The sequence below is a fragment of the Pelophylax lessonae genome, assembly GCF_965119305.1.
Source record: "Pelophylax lessonae genome assembly, chromosome: 3".
Taxonomy (NCBI): Eukaryota; Metazoa; Chordata; class Amphibia; order Anura; family Ranidae; genus Pelophylax; species Pelophylax lessonae.
Window position 1 is genome coordinate 678600853 of NC_138770.1, and position 15639 is coordinate 678616491.

At 49.4% G+C, this 15639-nt stretch overlaps 1 protein-coding gene across 3 annotated transcripts in view; it reads left to right on the plus strand.

Annotated features, from left to right (window-relative positions):
• The window catches only part of MOCS1 (molybdenum cofactor synthesis 1), a 74593-nt gene extending 59328 nt beyond the window's left edge, over positions 1-15265 (plus strand). For 2 of the 3 annotated variants that reach the window (XM_082249304.1, XM_082249303.1), the window contains exons 8-11: positions 1354-1464; positions 6274-6394; positions 10792-10839; positions 14467-15265. In XM_082249304.1, the coding sequence (XP_082105430.1) occupies positions 1354-1464; positions 6274-6394; positions 10792-10839; positions 14467-15260 (1074 nt within the window). In that variant the 3' untranslated portion in view covers positions 15261-15265. Of the gene's footprint in view, positions 1-1353; positions 1465-6273; positions 6395-10791; positions 10856-14466 lie in introns of all 3 variants that reach the window. The other variant, XM_082249305.1, reaches the window with a different exon arrangement.
• The last annotated feature ends 374 nt before the right edge of the window (positions 15266-15639 follow it).

The following is a 15639-nucleotide window of genomic DNA, read 5'->3' on the forward strand; positions in this document are numbered from 1 at the left end:
TCCAGAGCACTCTGGACCTCAGACTGGGGTGAAGGTTCATCTTCCAACAGGACCCTAAGCACACAGCCAAGATAACAAAGGGGTGGCTATGGGACAACTCTGTGAATGTCCTTGAGTGGCCCAGCCAGAGCCCAGACTTGAACCCAATTGAATATCTCTGGAGAGATCTGAAAATGGCTGTGCACTGACGCTCCCCATCCAACCTGATGGAGCTTGAGAGGTCCTGCAAAGAAGAATGGGAGAAACTGCCCAAAAATAGGAGTGCCAAGCTTGTAGCATCATACTCAGAAATACTGGAGGCTGTAATTGGTGCCAAAGTATTGAGCAAAGGCTGTGAATACTTATGTACATGGGATCTTTTTTCTTTTTAATAAATTTGCAAAGATTTAGAAGAAACTTCTTTCACATTGTCACTATGGAGGATTGTTTGTAGAATTTTGAGGAAAATATTTTAATCCATTTTGGAATAAGGCTGTAACATAAAAAAATGTGGAAAAAGTGAAGCGCTGTGAATACTTTCTGGATGCACTGTACGTCTTACTAAATGTTATATTCTCCTGTAATTCTATGACAAGGCCTGATCCTGCTCTCCTGACTTTGGGTTGTCAGAAGCTGCCATGCTGGATCTTGGTGGCCAGGGGCTGACTGGCAACTTTCAGCCCAGGGGGCAAGTACAAACCAGAGGCCCATGGTGCAGTGACTCGCCCCCCCCCCCTCCTACTCTCCCTCCTGCCAGCCTCCTCCTGACCCCCATTCCAGGCTGAACCTCTGCTTTAGGTACTCTCTACTCACAGGCCGAAAATGGGTTCCTGACCTGGCCAGCAGGGGGCAGTTGGGGGGAGCTGGGACAGCTTGGTTGGGGCTCCAGTGAGGCATGGAACCGGCCTCTGCTCAGACATAGTTTACACCATCCATGCTGGGGGGGGTCTGCGCTCTGTCCTTGTCTTCATCCCGCACTCAGTAGGTCAGTGGCAGAGACTTTTTACTTTTCTTGACCAGGAATCCTTTAGGCATGTTTGTGGCAGAAGCAGTGCAGCCTTTTTATGGGGCATTAGAGCGGCCCAGGGGGCAATTGCCCCCCTGGCCCAGTCCTCCCCTGTTGGTGGCAGCTATAGCTAATCCCGGATGTCGGAGTGACTTGTGTCACAAACGTTGGCCGGCTCTGATGTATTTTAGAGAGAGAAGACATTTCTGTGCGGCTGGATTGGAAATAGATTGAAGTTTTTTTCTTTTATTCTGTGTGATGTGTGCTGGATCTGGTCAGGAGTCCATAGAGGAGACCACAGATGATGATGATGGAGGATATCTAGCTGACAATTTCATCTCATTGTAGCCATCTTCTTCCCTTTCTAGGCCTATCAGGTGCCCAATTTCCAGGGGCAGATCGGCTTCATCACATCGATGTCTGAACACTTCTGTGGCTCCTGTAACCGGCTGAGGATCACAGCGGATGGAAACCTGAAGGTACAGAGAAGATAGGATTGCTCCTTGTCTTGTATGGTCAGAACAAAAGTCATCCCATGGCCAAGTCCTATCCTATTCACCTACATATAAAGTTCATCTATGGGTCCTAATCAGGTTCTAAATTGAAGCAATGAATGGCTCTCTTAGTAGACCTTCGCTCCCAATGTTCAGCAATCCTTTAAACGTTTTGCCCGGCTCTACCCACAGCTGGCCCGTGAACCAATGGGTGTTCCCCTGTCTCTGCCCACAGCTGGCCCTGAGTCAAATGGGTGTTCCCTGTCTCTGCCCACGGCTGGCCCTGAGTCAAGTGGGTGTTCCCCTGTCTCTGCCTACGGCTGGCCCTGAGTCCAGTGGGTGTTCTCCTGTCTCTCTGCCCACGGCTAACCCTGAGTCAAATGGGTGTTCCCTGTCTCTGCCCACGGCTGGCCCTGAGTCCAGTGGGTGTTCCCCTGTCTCTGCCCACGGCTGGCCCTGAGTCCAGTGGATGTTCCCCTGTCTCTGCCCACGGCTGGCCCTGAGTCCAGTGGTTGTTTTCCTGTCTCTGCCCACGGCTGGCCCTGAGTCCAGTGGATGTTCCCCTGTCTCTGCCCACGGCTGGCCCTGAGTCCAGTGGTTGTTTTCCTGTCTCTGCCCACGGCTGGCCCTGAGTCCAGTGGTTGTTTTCCTGTCTCTGCCCACGGCTGGCCCTGAGTCCAGTGGGTGTTCCCCTGTCTCTGCCCACGGCTGGCCCTGAGTCCAGTGGGTGTTCCCCTGTCTCTGCCCACGGCTGGCCCTGAGTCCAGTGGGTGTTCCCCTGTCTCTGCCCACGGCTGGCCCTGAGTCCAGTGGGTGTTCCCCTGTCTCTGCCCACGGCTGGCCCTGAGTCCAGTGGGTGTTCTCCTGTCTCTCTGCCCACGGCTAACCCTGAGTCAAATGGGTGTTCCCTGTCTCTGCCCACGGCTGGCCCTGAGTCCAGTGGGTGTTCCCCTGTCTCTGCCCACGGCTGGCCCTGAGTCCAGTGGATGTTCCCCTGTCTCTGCCCACGGCTGGCCCTGAGTCCAGTGGTTGTTTTCCTGTCTCTGCCCACGGCTGGCCCTGAGTCCATTGGATGTTCCCCTGTCTCTGCCCACGGCTGGCCCTGAGTCCAGTGGATGTTCCCCTGTCTCTGCCCACGGCTGGCCCTGAGTCCAGTGGTTGTTTTCCTGTCTCTGCCCACGGCTGGCCCTGAGTCCAGTGGGTGTTCCCCTGTCTCTGCCCACGGCTGGCCCTGAGTCCAGTGTGTGTTCCCCTGTCTCTGCCCACGGCTGGCCCTGAGTCCAGTGGGTGTTCCCCTGTCTCTGCCCACGGCTGGCCCTGAGTCCAGTGGGTGTTCCCCTGTCTCTGCCCACGGCTGGCCCTGAGTCCAGTGGGTGTTCCCCTGTCTCTGCCCACGGCTGGCCCTGAGTCCAGTGGGTGTTCCCCTGTCTCTGCCCACGGCTGGCCCTGAGTCCAGTGGGTGTTCCCCTGTCTCTGCCCACGGCTGGCCCTGAGTCCAGTGGGTGTTCCCCTGTCTCTGCTCATGGCTGGCCCTGAGTCCAGTGGGTGTTCCCCTGTCTCTGCTCATGGCTGGCCCTGAGTCCAGTGGGTGTTCCCCTGTCTCTGCCCACGGCTGGCCCTGAGTCCAGTGGGTGTTCCCCTGTCTCTGCCCACGGCTGGCCCTGAGTCCAGTGGGTGTTCCCCTGTCTCTGCCCACGGCTGGCCCTGAGTCCAGTGGGTGTTCCCCTGTCTCTGCCCACGGCTGGCCCTGAGTCCAGTGGGTGTTCCCCTGTCTCTGCCCACGGCTGGCCCTGAGTCCAGTGGGTGTTCCCCTGTCTCTGCCCACGGCTGGCCCTGAGTCCAGTGGGTGTTCCCCTGTCTCTGCCCACGGCTGGCCCTGAGTCCAGTGGGTGTTCCCCTGTCTCTGCCCACGGCTGGCCCTGAGTCCAGTGGGTGTTCCCCTGTCTCTGCCCACGGCTGGCCCTGAGTCCAGTGGGTGTTCCCCTGTCTCTGCCCACGGCTGGCCCTGAGTCCAGTGGGTGTTCCCCTGTCTCTGCCCACGGCTGGCCCTGAGTCCAGTGGGTGTTCCCCTGTCTCTGCCCACAGCTGGCCCTGAGTCCAGTGGGTGTTCCCCTGTCTCTGCCCACGGCTGGCCCTGAGTCCAGTGGGTGTTCCCCTGTCTCTGCCCACGGCTGGCCCTGAGTCCAGTGGGTGTTCCCCTCTCTCTGCCCACGGCTGGCCCTGAGTCCAGTGGGTGTTCCCCTGTTTCTGCCCACGGCTGGCCCTGAGTCCAGTGGGTGTTCCCCTGTCTCTGCCCACGGCTGGCCCTGAGTCCAGTGGGTGTTCCCCTGTCTCTGCCCACGGCTGGCCCTGAGTCCAGTGGGTGTTCCCCTGTCTCTGCCCACGGCTGGCCCTGAGTCCAGTGGGTGTTCCCCTGTCTCTGCCCACGGCTGGCCCTGAGTCCAGTGGGTGTTCCCCTGTCTCTGCCCACGGCTGGCCCTGAGTCCAGTGGGTGTTCCCCTGTCTCTGCCCACGGCTGGCCCTGAGTCCAGTGGGTGTTCCCCTGTCTCTGCCCACGGCTGGCCCTGAGTCCAGTGGGTGTTCCCCTGTCTCTGCCCACGGCTGGCCCTGAGTCCAGTGGGTGTTCTCCTGTCTCTCTGCCCACGGCTAACCCTGAGTCAAATGGGTGTTCCCTGTCTCTGCCCACGGCTGGCCCTGAGTCAAGTGGGTGTTCCCCTGTCTCTGCCTACGGCTGGCCCTGAGTCCAGTGGGTGTTCTCCTGTCTCTCTGCCCACGGCTAACCCTGAGTCAAATGGGTGTTCCCTGTCTCTGCCCACGGCTGGCCCTGAGTCAAGTGGGTGTTCCCCTGTCTCTGCCTACGGCTGGCCCTGAGTCCAGTGGGTGTTCTCCTGTCTCTCTGCCCACGGCTAACCCTGAGTCAAATGGGTGTTCCCTGTCTCTGCCCACGGCTGGCCCTGAGTCAAGGGGGTGTTCCCCTGTCTCTGCCCACGGCTGGCCCTGAGTCCAGTGGGCGTTCTCCTGTCTCTTTGCCCACGGCTGGCCCTGAGTCCAGTGGGCGTTCCCCTGTCTCTGCCCACAGCTGGCCCTGAGTCCAGTGGGCAGAGGCTGGCCCTGAGTCCAGTGGGCGTTCCCCTGTCTCTGCCCACGGCTGGCCCTGAGTCCAGTGGGCGTTCCCCTGTCTCTGCCCACAGCTGGCCCTGAGTCCAGTGGGCAGAGGCTGGCCCTGAGTCCAGTGGGCGTTCCCCTGTCTCTGCCCACGGCTGGCCCTGAGTCCAGTGGGCGTTCCCCTGTCTCTGCCCACGGTTGGCCCTGAGTCCAGTGGGCGTTCCCCTGTCTCTGCCCACGGCTGGCCCTGTGAGTCCAGTGGGCGTTCCCCTGTCTCTGCCCACGGCTGGCCCTGTGAGTCCAGTGGGCGTTCCCCTGTCTCTGCCCACGGCTGGCCCTGTGAGTCCAGTGGGTGTTCCCCTGTCTCTGCCCACGGCTGGCCCTGTGAGTCCAGTGGGTGTTCCCCCTGTCTCTGCCCACGGCTGGCCCTGTGAGTCCAGTGGGTGTTCCCCCTGTCTCTGCCCACGGCTGGCCCTGTGAGTCCAGTGGGTGTTCCCCTGTCTCTGCCCACGGCTGGCCCTGTGAGTCCAGTGGGTGTTCCCCTGTCTCTGCCCACGGCTGGCCCTGTGAGTCCAGTGGGTGTTCCCCTGTCTCTGCCCACGGCTGGCCCTGTGAGTCCAGTGGGTGTTCCCCTGTCTCTGCCCACGGCTGGCCCTGTGAGTCCAGTGGGTGTTCCCCTGTCTCTGCCCACGGCTGGCCCTGTGAGTCCAGTGGGTGTTCCCCTGTCTCTGCCCACGGCTGGCCCTGTGAGTCCAGTGGGTGTTCCCCTGTCTCTGCCCACGGCTGGCCCTGAGTCCAGTGGGTGTTCCCCTGTCTCTGCCCACAGCCCACCCTCCTCCAGCTCTACACCTCACCCCCTTAGCTTTGGGCACAAGTTCTCTCCGTCAGATGCAGATCTGGGATGACAGTAATGTCTTTTTTGCTACAGTAGGATATGATCTAGAGTTATACTGGCCATACACTAGCCGAAAGATCGTTAGAAAATCTGTCATTTGGTCTGATCATTCGATTATTGGCAAAGCCGATATGCACTTTCGACGATATATCGTAATCGGCCTCTGAAGTTACCAATATTTTGGAAAGTGCTTGTGCCGGAGGGATGCCTGCAGCTAGACGCATCACCCCGGTACCGGCGTCCATAGCCGATGGTCGGCTGTCTTGTAATGACAACCGATGCGGCAGCTGAGAAGCCGCTCAGCTGTCATTACAAGGAGCGGTAGGGGACGTTCTTCCAACCCCCCCCCCCCGCCGACTTCTGCGTCTTGTCCGGGTCTCCCGTCCCACCGGGAGACCCGGGCAAACAAGCCTGCACAACCATCGAAGAGAAGACCCGATCAAAGCTGCATTCGGCTCTGATCGGGTCTCCATGTAAAAACCCGAAAGTGATGTCATGACATCACTTCCGGGTACTCGGCGCCAAATTCAAAAAAATTACAGCATTTAAAACTGATATGTGTTAACTGTTTTTTTTTTTTTCTTGCACATCTTTAAATAAAAAATTTAAAAATAAATAAAAAATGCCTTACATGGCCGCTTACCTGTTTGCCACCCTTGGTGGCAACAGCTGCCCCCCAGCAAAAGATATATCAAGAAATATTTCTTGATATGTCCTCCCCTGATCATTTCCCACATGCAGCATGTTCTGTATAGTGATCTGACAACCTCCCCCCCCCTTATGTCCTCTCCCAGGTCTGCCTATTTGGGAACTCCGAAGTGTCTCTCAGGGACTTGCTGCGGTCGGGGTCCAGCGAGGAGGAGCTTATTCAGACCATTGGAGCTGCTGTGGGGAGGAAAAAGAAACAGCATGCAGGTAAGTGTCCGGGTTCTCTACTGGCCTTGCGTTTTTTATGATGTGACCTATTTGCACCCACTTGAAATGCCAACTCAGTTTTTGTAAAAGGGTCCCCAAAAGCCACTCGGGCTGCAATTCTTACCTCCTCTCCAGCACTGCTAACTGCAGTACCTCTTCTTCACCACAAGATGTCTTCAGTGTAGCGGTTGAATGTGTTATGCGTTTGCGTCAGGAATTGCCTGAACAAATAATTATATTAAGTATTTTAGACCAGTCAAAATTCTTTAAAAAAACACAAATCAATCGATATGAATACAGACTAAATATGGATATAAATTAATATTTATTCATTAGACATGTATTCACAATAGATAGATTTGTGGATGGACATAGACAACAACATTGTATGCAGCACTCACTAATATGTATATTGCTACGTATTTGAATAAAACAAAAGGTTTACATTCTCCCTGTGAATAGAATAAATATATAGTATCTCACAAAAGTAAGTACACCCCTCACATTTTTGTAAATATTTTATTCATCGGATTTTCCTTGATGAATCTCTTCCTTTCCACGCTCGACAATACCTGAGAAGACAAGAGGAGACCACAGAGCTGATGTTTAATCTGCTTATACCTTGCCTCCTTTCCCTCCTTATCAATAGGCTAATGACATTTGTAGGCTGGTGCAGTCTATTTTCTCCACAGCAGGTGGCGCTCTTCTGCAGCAGTTCTCTAGCTGGAGAGGAATCAGGTGGAACAGTGTTCCTCTGTGGTTTCCTGGGTCAGTGGGGAAGTGATTCTATTGGATGCTCCTGCCCCACGTGACTTTAGCAGCCATCTTGGGTGAGGCAGAGCATTTTTACCACTTGCCTACAGGGCACTTTAACCCCCTTCCTGCCCAGGCCAATTTTCAGCTTTTAGCGCGGTCACACTTTGAATAACAATTGCACGGTCATGCAACACTGAACCCAGATGACATTTTTATCACTTCTTCTCCTACAAATAGAGCTTTCTTTTGGTGGTATTTAAAGAGGATGTAACCCCACTCTGCAGGCAAGCTTATAATAAGGCCTACCTGTAGGTACTATGAATATCTCCTAAACCTTTACGGTTTCGGAGATATTTGCACTTCATGCAGCCGATGAGGTCACCGGGGCATGCGCTCTGAAGAGACAGTATAGCCATGCCATCCCTTCAGTGCTCCGTGACTCCTGTGTGCAAACGCGGGAGTGACATCGCAGTGCGGTCAGACAGCCAGAGGATGCAAATCCGGAAGGAAAATCTAATTCTAAGGTAAGTATTTCATAATGTGCTAGTATGCTATGCAGGAATGATCTTGATTTTATTCTCTAGGGTCTCTGCTTAAAAAAAATATATATATATATTATATTATATTATATTATTTTTATATATATATATATATATATATATATATATATATATATATATATATATATATATATATATATAATACACACACAGTATCTCACAAAAGTGAGTACACCCCTCAAATTTCTGTAAATATTTTATTCTATCTTTTCATGTGACAACACTGAAGAAATGACACTTTGCTACAATGTAAAGTAGTGAGTGTACAGCTTGTATAACAGTGTAAATTTGCTGTCCCCTCAAAATAACTCAACACACAGCCATTAATGTCTAAACCGCTGGCAACAAAAGTGAGTACACCCCTAAGTGACAATGTCCAAATTCGGCCCAAAGTGTCAATATTTTGTGTGGCCTCCATTATTTTCCAGCACTGCCTTAACCCTCTTGGGCATGGAGTTCACCAGAGCTTCACAGGTTGTCACTGGGGTTCTCTTCCACCCCTCCACGTACATCAATAAACATGCTAATATTCCTAGTTGGAGATCCGTTTTACAGTTTTCTACATATTTTAAATGTTTGCTATAATATAAATATATATATATATATATATATATATATATATATATATATATATATATATATATATATCTCAATTAGAGCTGCACGATTACTTGTTAAAAAAATCCCGATCTTGATCCACCTCCCCCTCACGATCTTAAAACAGCATTTCCTCAATTCTTACAGAGCCGTTCTCTGCTCACTCACAGCTGTCAAAAAAAAAAAAAAAAAGCCTCCCACAAATGTTTATCAACATTGTTAAGGCTGGGAGATAACTATAAACACAATGTTTTACAATGTATCATTTCATTCTTTTACATCAAAGGAATGAACTTCCATCTGTAACTGAGGGTAGTTTAACCTCTTAACCACTTGCCGACCACCAGCAGTACATAATATACTGCGACAGGTCAGCTCTCTAACGCAAAACTACGTAACTGTACGTTGCTTCGTGGGGCGTGCGCACCCATTCGCCACAGGGGAAGCTGATCTGCGGGTCCAGTGGCCGCGATTGCCGCTGGGCACTCAGTCGCTCCCCGTGGAGACAGAACGGCGGTCTGCCGTTGTAAACACGGCAGACCGCTGTTCTGTCAGCAATGAACACAGGGATCCTCCTATTTAGGAACACAGGTCCCTGTGTTCATTCCATAAGCCCATCCCCCTCACAGTTAGAAAGCACCAACTAGGGACACATTTAACCCTTTGATCGCCCCTGGTGTTAACCCCTTCTCTGCATATTTTTTAGCACTGATTACTGTAGTAATGTCCCTGGTCCCCCCAAAAGTGTCAATGTCAGTTAGGGGTCCGATCTGTCCGCTGCAATGTCGCAGTCCCGCTAAAAATTGAAGATTGCCGCCAATACAAGTAAAAAACTAAATTTTTGTAAGAACTTACCATAAAATCCTTTTCTTTAAAGTCCATTGTCAAATGTTGCAGTCCTGCTAAAAATCGCTGATCGATGCCATTACTAGTAAAAATAAATAAATAAAAATGATAAATCTTTCCCCGAGTTTGTAGACGCGATAACTTTTGCGCAAACCAATCAGTATACACTTATTGGGATTTTTTTTTTTACCAAAAATATGTAGCAGAATACAAATTGGCCTAAAATGATTAAAAAATGAATGTGATTTTAATTTTTTTTTTTTTTTTATTATTGGAAATGTTATATAGCCGAAAGTGAAAAATATTGTTTGTTTTTTTTTTCTGAATTTTCAATTTTTTTTTTTTTTGTGTTCATAGCGCAAAAAATGGGTGATCAAATATCACCAATAGAAAGCTCTATTTGTGGGGAAAAAAGGACATGAATTTTATTAGGGTACAGCGTCGCACGACCGTGCAATTGTCAGTTAAATTAACAGAGTCCTGAATCGCAAAAAATGGGCTGGTCATTAAGGGGGAAAAACTTCCGGTCCAGAAGTAGTCAAAAATGTATTTAGTTAACCACTTCTGGACCGGAAGGTTTTCCCCCTTAATGACCAGGCGATTCGGCATTGCGTTACTTTAACTGACAATTGCGCGGTCGTGCGACGCTGTACCCAAATAAAATGTATGTCCTTATTTTTTTCCCCACAAATAGCATGACAGGTCCTCTTTATGGAGGGATCTGGGGTCTATTAGACTTCAGCTTCCTCCAATATTCCAAAGACATGCTGGTAGGGTAATTGGCTCTTGTCTAACATGATCTTGGTATGTGAGTTAGGGACCTTAGATTGTAACCCACCCTATTAGATTGTAAGCTCTTCTGAGCAGGGCCCTCTTAATCCTCTTGTATTTTATTGTATTGTAACTGTATTGTCTCCCTCTAACATTGTAAAGCGCTGCGTAAACTGCTGGCGCTATAGAAACCCTGAATAATAATAATAAGCTCCTTGGGGGCAGTGACTGATGTGACAGTACAATATCCACTTAATGACCAATGACATACCCATACATTGCTAGACCTTCGGTGGTTGTAGCGGGGGGGGGGGGGGGGGGCGGGGTCGATATGCAGCTGCAGGCATCACCCCGGCACTGTTTGTTTAGAGCCGGCGGTCAGCTCTCTTATATTAGCAATCAGAGTGGGCTTACGACATAAAGGCTAACTATTCACCCCCCCCCCCCCCCCCACCCGAAGCAATTTTAAAGCGTGACATGTTTGGTATCCATTTACTCTGCACAATCAAATAAATTGGTTCATCAATTTGTGTTTTTTTTTTTTGGAGGGGGGGTTTTGCATTAGAAAGTCAAAAAGTGAATTTTTTTTTTCCCCGCAAAAAATTGCATTTGAAAATTTGCTGCACAAATACCGTGTGACATAAATAAAAAAACTGCAAAACCCACCATTTTATTCTCTAGGGCCTCGGTTTTAGAAAAAATCTACAATTTTCTAAGTAGTTTTATAGCAAAAAATACTGATTAATACGTGTAAGTGTATAAGTGTCAGAGAAAAAACCTGGTATGGATACCTGTAATAAATACATGTGATGTGATGTGATGAATCCCTTTCCATGTATGAACTGAAACATGTTTATTCACACGCAGGAATGTTCAACATATCGCAGATGAAGAACCGTCCGATGATCCTGATTGGTGGGTGACACGGCCTGTACGTATGGGGTGGGAGGGTCACTTTTTTGCTGTGATTTGATGGCAGTTTTTCAGTTAATGCAACGTGTTCTCTGATTGGATGAGGTGGAGATTGTGATATCACCTCCTTACTTCTCCACCTCATCCAATCAGAAAATGCTTTGCATTCATTGAGAAGATGCAAGGTGTTCCCTGAATGATAATTTGTTTTTAGAATGGCAAAACCTTTTCTTTTTTTTTTTTTTTCTTTTGAGAGGGGATGGTTATGTTATAACTAGGGATTGACTGATTATTGGCAATACCCATATATCAGGGGCCTATATGGACTTTCCCCGCTATATCGGAATCAGCCCCTGAGGTATTTCGGGAAAGTGCTTGTACCGGAGTGATGCCTGCAGCTAGAGGCATCGCCACGGTACCGGCGTCCATAGCCAACGGGAGACCCGGGCACCCTACCTGCACAGCCGCCTAAGAGAAGACCTGATCAAAGCCGCATTCGGCTCTGATCGGGTCTCCATGTAAAACCCGGAAGTGATGTCATGACCTTACTTCCGGGTACTCTGCGCCACATTCAAAGAAATGCGAGCATTCAAAACAGCCAAACTTGGCGTTTTGAATGCTTTTAAGTGCAGAGGAGGGGTTTGGGGTCTTTTAGACCCCCAGATTCCTCCACCAGAGTACCTGTGAAAAAAAAAAAAAATAATAATTTTTTTAAATGTCCGAAAATATCGGCCGATACCAATATCCAATGACCAAAATATTGGTATCGGCAATAAAAAAAACGATATCGGTCGATCACTAGTTATAACACTTGTCAGGTTTTTTGTTTTTTTTTATCTTTGTCCAATTGGAGAACTAAAACCGGAACTAAGAAAAAAAAAAAATCCCTCCAAAGTGTGGGAATCCCTGGGTGTCCCCATTGGAAGATTTCCTCTTTATTTCTGTTCTGGTGACAACCTTTCGCTTTTGGTGACAATGTTTACCAGGACAAATAGAGAAGGTGAATCTCTGGGGACACAGACAGCAATAAAAACCTGACAGGGGTTATAATACCTCTCCACTCTATCCAATACTATAAAAAAAAAAAGTTTTGCCTTTAGTTGTATTTAACCACTTGAGTTCACCCGGCCTTTTTCTCCTGAAATCCCAGAATCCCGGTACGTTTTTTTCATTTGAGAGATGTCTCCGTTCTTCTCATTATAAATGTTGGTATATTGTAGTTTATCGTAATGTATTTTAATTTTTTTTTTTTTTTTTGAGACTGATAGGACTTTATTTACCTTTTTAATTTAACATTTTATAGAAGAAAATAACTTTCCGGTAATTTACCCCAACACAATATTGACAGATTTTGTGCACCCCGGCATATCATTGGGTCTAATCATTGCCTGCCACCTCAAAAACGTATCACTATTAATCACATCTGACAATTTAATTGTCCTCTAGGAAGATAACTTCCGGAGCTCCAACACTGCTCACTGTGGTCTCTGTTCCTTTAAGAGCAGAGATGCTGGAACTGCTATGCCCGCCCCCCTCCCCTCCGTCTGTCCATTCACAGAAGCCCTTGTATTATGTGAACTCATTCACAAAATACAAAGGCTTCTGTGAATGGGCAGCGGAGGGGAGGTGCTGTTTCTCCCCTGTTACCATCAGATTGTGACAATCTGACATTTGACAATTTAATTGTGCTCTAGGAAGATAACTTCCGGAGCTCCAACACTGCTCACTGTGGTCTCTGTTCCTTCAAGAGCAGAGATGCTGGAACTGCTATGCCCGCCCCCCTCCCCTCCGTCTGTCCATTCACAGAAGCCCTTGTATTATGGGAACTCATTCACAAAATACAAAGGCTTCTGTGAATGGGCAGCGGAGGGGAGGTGCTGTTTCTCCACTGTCACCATCGGAGTGTGTCCTCCCAGGAGTGCAATAAACCTGTCACATATACGTAATAGAGATAAGTTCTGGAGGTAACATGCACCTAATTGGACTTTGCAAAAAAGTGTAGGCACAGTAGGAGTTAAGTCCAATTAGGTGCATGTTACCTCCGGAAATTATCTCTATTATGTACATGCAACAGGTTTATTGCACTCCTGGAGGACACACTCTGATGGTGACAGGGGAGAAACAGCACCTCCCCTCCATTGCCCATTCACAGAAGCCTTTGTATTTTGTGAATGGGTTCACATAATACAAGTGCTTCTGTGAATGGGGAGGGGAGGTGCTGTTTCTCCCCTGTCACCATCAGAGTGTGTCCTCCCCAGGAGTGCAATAAACCTGTTACATATACGTAATAGAGATACGTTCCGGAGGTAACATGCACCTAATTGGACTTTGCAAAAAAGTGTAGGCACAGTAGGAGTTAAGTCCAATTAGGTGCATGTTACCTCCAGGAATTATCTATATTACGTATATGTGACAGGTTTATTGCACTCTTGGAGGACACACTCTGATGGTGACCGGGGAGAAACAGCACCTCCCCTCCGCTGCCCATTCACAGAAGCCTTTGTATTTTGTGAATGGGTTCACATAATACAAGTGCTTCTGTGAATGGGGAGGGGAGGTGCTGTTTCTCCCCTGTCACCATCGGAGTGTGTCCTCCCCAGGAGTGCAATAAACCTGTTACATATACGTAATAGAGATAAGTCCCGGAGGTAACATGCACCTAATTGGATTAACTCATAGTGTGCCTACACTTTTTTGCAATGTTACTGAATTCCTGGAATTCAGCTTTAAGGGGTAAGTTGGCTTTTTCACAAAAAGTAAAAAGGTATACAAACTCCAAATATCCTGGCCACCCCCATGGACCACAATGCACAAAGCCACTGTGATCCTCCCCTGCTGCTGGTGTATCGGCTGTACACCCCAATAAGTCCATTTATGTATAGTGGTGCCCGGGACAAGGGATGGGCAGGAGGAGCGGTTGCTCTGGGCGCAATGGTTCATTGCAGGGATTGGGGGGGGGGGGGTGCCTTGACCCTAACCCTAAGGGAAGGGGGTGGGGGGCACAGTTTGGCATCTTTGCCCTGGGCGTTGGATGACCTTGTCCCGGTACCGGCAGCAGTGCTGGCCAATGAGCCGACTGCATTTTGATGTACACTTTTATTTGGGGTCTGTGTATTGTGGTGCAAGATGTACAGAGCACTACCCTGGCAACACAGGGAGTCACAGCCACCATGTACAGCCGGGTCTGGAGGGGCAGCCAGGATATTTAAAGTTCACTTTTTTTTCCCTCTCATGAAAAGGTGAACCTACCCTTTAATTCTACGTCTTCTGCTCTGCAGGAATGGAGGCCAAGGTGACCAATCGGCTAGCATTTTCAGAAGGAGACTTGGGAAAAGGTAGCTTACCCATTATTTTGATGAGAGGTGCACTTTAACTCAGGTAGAGTCGGTCAGAATGAAAACCATAACCTATTTGCAGTCTCTATTTCTGTGAAACATCCACAAGGCTAGGTGTTAGGCAGATAGCATGTGATCTTTGCCTAGGCTTTAGGCCACATGAGGGTGTTTGAGGGTAGCCATATCCCCCCCCCCCCCCCCATAACCCCATTGATGCAAATGATGATGTTGACCGGCCCCTATTGATCCACATGGGATTTTATTGATGCATAACTGATCTTCACTTGTTTTTCAGGCAATGAGAAGGTTCCGCAGAAAACGATGAAAGGGTGTTTAAATGAGCAAATTAAAAGACTCGGTTTGAAAACTGGAACCAACACGCACACTATACTGTTGCGAAATAATGGACGCTTCTACCTACCACTACCTGATTTTATAGAGACTAGACCGAAAATCATGGTGCTTCCACTGCGGGCTTTCTGCAGCGACCCGAAAAACTTGAATCCCAACCCAACGTGCCTTAATAAACAGGAGTCTTCCTCTGAAACAACCACTGACCGCCAAGCCGATACGCACAATCCCTCTTTGCGGGGAACCTCTGAATACTTGACACATGTTGACCAAGAGGGGAGTGTTTTCATGGTGGACGTCGGGGCCAAATTAGACACGAGGCGCACGGCAGTTGCTACGGCTGTTGTCCGCCTGGGGCCAAAGCTCTTCCACATGGTCCGGGCCAACCAACTCAAGAAGGGCGACGTTCTCACAGTGGCGCACATTGCCGGCATCCAGGGTGCCAAATTGACCAGCCAGCTCATCCCCCTTTGCCACAACATCCCCTTAAGCCAGGTCAACATTTCCCTAAAACTGGACGACGCACAGTTTGCCGTGACGATCAGCGCCAAGTGTAGCACTTACGGTAAAACGGGTGTGGAGCTGGAAGCGCTGACCGCAGCCAGCGTGGCTGCTTTAACCATCTACGACATGTGCAAAGCTGTCACTCATGACATCGTCATTGAAGAAGTAAAGCTGGAGAGCAAAACTGGAGGACAGAGAGGAGACTTCCACCGTCAACCAAAACCATTGAATTAAAGGGTGTGTTCAAAATAGATGGCTATGGCCTAGGGCAGGTATCCTCAAGCTACGGCCCTCCAGCTGTTGCAGAGCTACACATCCCACGAGGTATTGTAAAACTCTGACATTACTAGGCATGATGGGAATTGTAGTTCCTGAACAACTGGAGGGCCATAGTTTGAAGATCCCTGGCCTAGGTCTTCTCTAGAAGGCTTCACTGCTGAGGGCCATAGTTTGAAAACCCCTGGCCTAGGTCTTCTCTAGAAGGCTTCACTGCTGAGGGCCATAGTTTGAAAACCCCTGGCCTAGGTCTTCTCTAGAAGGCTTCACTGCTGAGGGCCATAGTTTGAAGACCCCTGGTCTAGGTCTTCTCTAGAAGGCTTCACTGCTGAGGGCC